This window comes from Microtus pennsylvanicus, chromosome 6, assembly GCF_037038515.1.
Source record: "Microtus pennsylvanicus isolate mMicPen1 chromosome 6, mMicPen1.hap1, whole genome shotgun sequence".
Taxonomy (NCBI): Eukaryota; Metazoa; Chordata; class Mammalia; order Rodentia; family Cricetidae; genus Microtus; species Microtus pennsylvanicus.
In genome coordinates this window covers 737,501-740,000 of record NC_134584.1, presented here as the reverse complement: position 1 = coordinate 740,000, position 2,500 = coordinate 737,501, and the positions used below count along the sequence as shown (strand labels likewise).

The following is a 2,500-nucleotide window of genomic DNA, read 5'->3' as shown; positions in this document are numbered from 1 at the left end:
CCCATTGCAACATCATCCACCACTTTTCCAGAGCCACACCAATGCCAGTGCATGCCCTTGAACCCCAGAACTGTGAGCTAAATGATCTCTGCTTCATAAAGTCCCCAGCCCCAAGTGTGGTATTAGAGTCCCAGCAAACACCAAATCCACCGTTCCTGTTTCTGGTGGGGGAAGAGAGACTCTCATCTCTCCTTTGTTCCCAGAAAGCCCTGCCCACCCCTTCCCCTCACATTCCCGTCCCCCTCACTCTTTCTGCACCACCCCTCTGCTCGCTCCAGTCACAAGGGTCTCCTGAATCTTCACCTACTACGCAGCCACCCACCCCAGGGCCTTTGTGCTGGGTGCCCATCAGTAAGGTGCACTTCTGACCAGGCCTGGTGGTGCCCACACAACCATCACTCCTGTGATACACAGCTCCGCATACAAGAGGTGCCCAATAGATGCTCACACCTAGGCCCCATGGCTGAGAGTGTCCCCTCCACTCCATGGAAGACTCACCCCCGGCAGCGTCTTCTGCTCGTGCAAAGCAGTCTGAGCTTTGATGGCGGAGTCCCTGGCGCAGTAGGTGAGGAAGGCACAACCTGGCGGGAGAGATAGGGTGTGAGAGGAGACAGACCCAACGCCATGGACCCAAAGGCAGGGCGGGGGCAGCCTGGGCACCCAGTGTAGTGGAAATTTCCATCAGGGTCCAGCCACACCGTGGAGTATTACTCAGGCATAAACAGTGCTGAGGCTTCAACATCCCACAGTGGCCTTGGTGCCACCAAGCCAATAGCAAAAGACCAGACAGCCTGGACTCCTCAAAAGGAGATGCTCAGGGCAGGAGAGATCAGACACAGGAAGTGAATTCTCAGGTGCTGAGGACCGGGCAGAGGATGGGGAGTTGAAGTATTAGGGGATCAGAACTTCAGATTGGGGAGCTTTTGCAACCTCAGAGCTGGAGAAGTGGAGGCAGGAAGACCCCTGCGGCTCTCTGGGTTCAGGAGAGTTGTGGGCGGAGCTTTGGAGGTCAGCGGTCAGGCAAGTTTTCTGGGTCAAATCCAGAAGCCGTGACGTGGCCCCCTCTAACCCGCCCATCTTGTTCGGGACACAGAGCTCACCCCACAAGTTGAAAACACAAATCAGATGTGGTTGGACTGGAATCCGCAAAAGCCACCATGAAAATGCCACCCCATTGATGATGAACGATTCACACATGGGGCATGTTCATCCACATGGAGAAATAACACACAGCCATGAAAAGGGAAGCTGCGTGTCCTGCCCCAGAGAGGGGGGGACACACGAGGAGCATGGCGGGCACTGTGGTGTCTATTTGGTCGCCGACATTGACAGACTCACACACAGGAAGAAAGACGGTCGGTGTTGGGTGGAGGGCAGTGTGAGATTGGGACACATGGCTGGCCCTGCACTCACGGAGGGAGTCCAGCTGGGAACATCACAGTGGCTGAACCTGGGTGTATTAGTCTAACCAACTATTATTGTTGTTTCTTTTTTCTGAGACAGAGTTTCTCTCTGTAGCCTGGAACTCGCTCTGTAGACCAGGCTCGCCTCTAACAGAGATCCACCTGCCTCTGCCTCCCAAGTGCTGGGACTAAAGGCGTGCGCCACCACTGCCTGGTCTCTGTAACAAGTCCACCCGGCAGCCTGGAACTCGCTGCCATCAACCCAGCACCCGGGAGTTCGGGGTTATCCTTAGCTACATAGAGAGACTTGCACATGCGTGCATACATACTCGCCTTGCATCAGAAACCCAAAAGGACTAAGAGAAGGAGGGAGGGAGGGAGAGGGAGGAGCAGCCAGAGGAAGAATGGCCCCTGCAGCCGAGGGCCGCTCTCCGCGGTGCTGAAGCGCGTCGGGGACCCCGTGCCCCCACCCCGCGGGGTCCCCGTTTCCCTTCCCCAGCTTTGAGCCGCCCTGGTCCAGTGGGGGTGGGGTTCCTGGCATGTTGCCGGCTGAACCCCAACACCGGGGCTGTCACCCCACTTAGAAAAGTCTTCCCTCTGTCTTTAGCAAGTTCCTGGGCACTTTGGGCCACACTCGGCTAAAGGCCACGCGCATGCGCGGAGGCTGGAGGACAGTCGTGAGTGTGGTTCTTCAGGAGTGGTCTCCTTGATTTCCGAGACTGGGCCCCCATATGAACTCAGTGCTGGGTCACGTGTCCGCCTTGGGGACAAAGGTCAGTGTCCTTTCCCGCTAACTACAAAGAGGCAAGACCCTGAGCGACTGGGCAGAGACTGAGTGAGGAACAATGCCCGTGTAGAAGAGACAGACAGACATCCGGAGCCGGGGGGGGGGGGGGGGGGGGCGTCTGGGGGACAAGCAGAGAAGCCCCGGAAGTCAGAGCCCTGGGGAGCCATGGAGGGCTTCTCTCTCAATGGTTAACAAATACCCCCCCATACCATGAAGGTTGGAGGTGCTGCCATGTGCTTGTATCTGGGTGTGGTCAGTGCCTCAAAAGAACACCCCCCCCCCCCCCGCCCAGACCGCTCTCTAGTCATAA

General features: G+C 57.3%; 1 protein-coding gene across 10 annotated transcripts in view; it reads right to left on the bottom strand.

Moving 5' to 3' along the window:
* Celf5 (CUGBP Elav-like family member 5) overlaps nt 1-2,500 on the bottom strand; it is a 29,121-nt gene that overhangs the window by 21,029 nt on the left and 5,592 nt on the right. For all 10 annotated transcript variants that reach the window (XM_075975318.1, XM_075975321.1, XM_075975320.1 and 7 more), the window contains exon 2: nt 499-581. In XM_075975318.1, the coding sequence (XP_075831433.1) occupies nt 499-581 (83 nt within the window). The remainder of the gene's footprint in view (nt 1-498; nt 582-2,500) is intronic.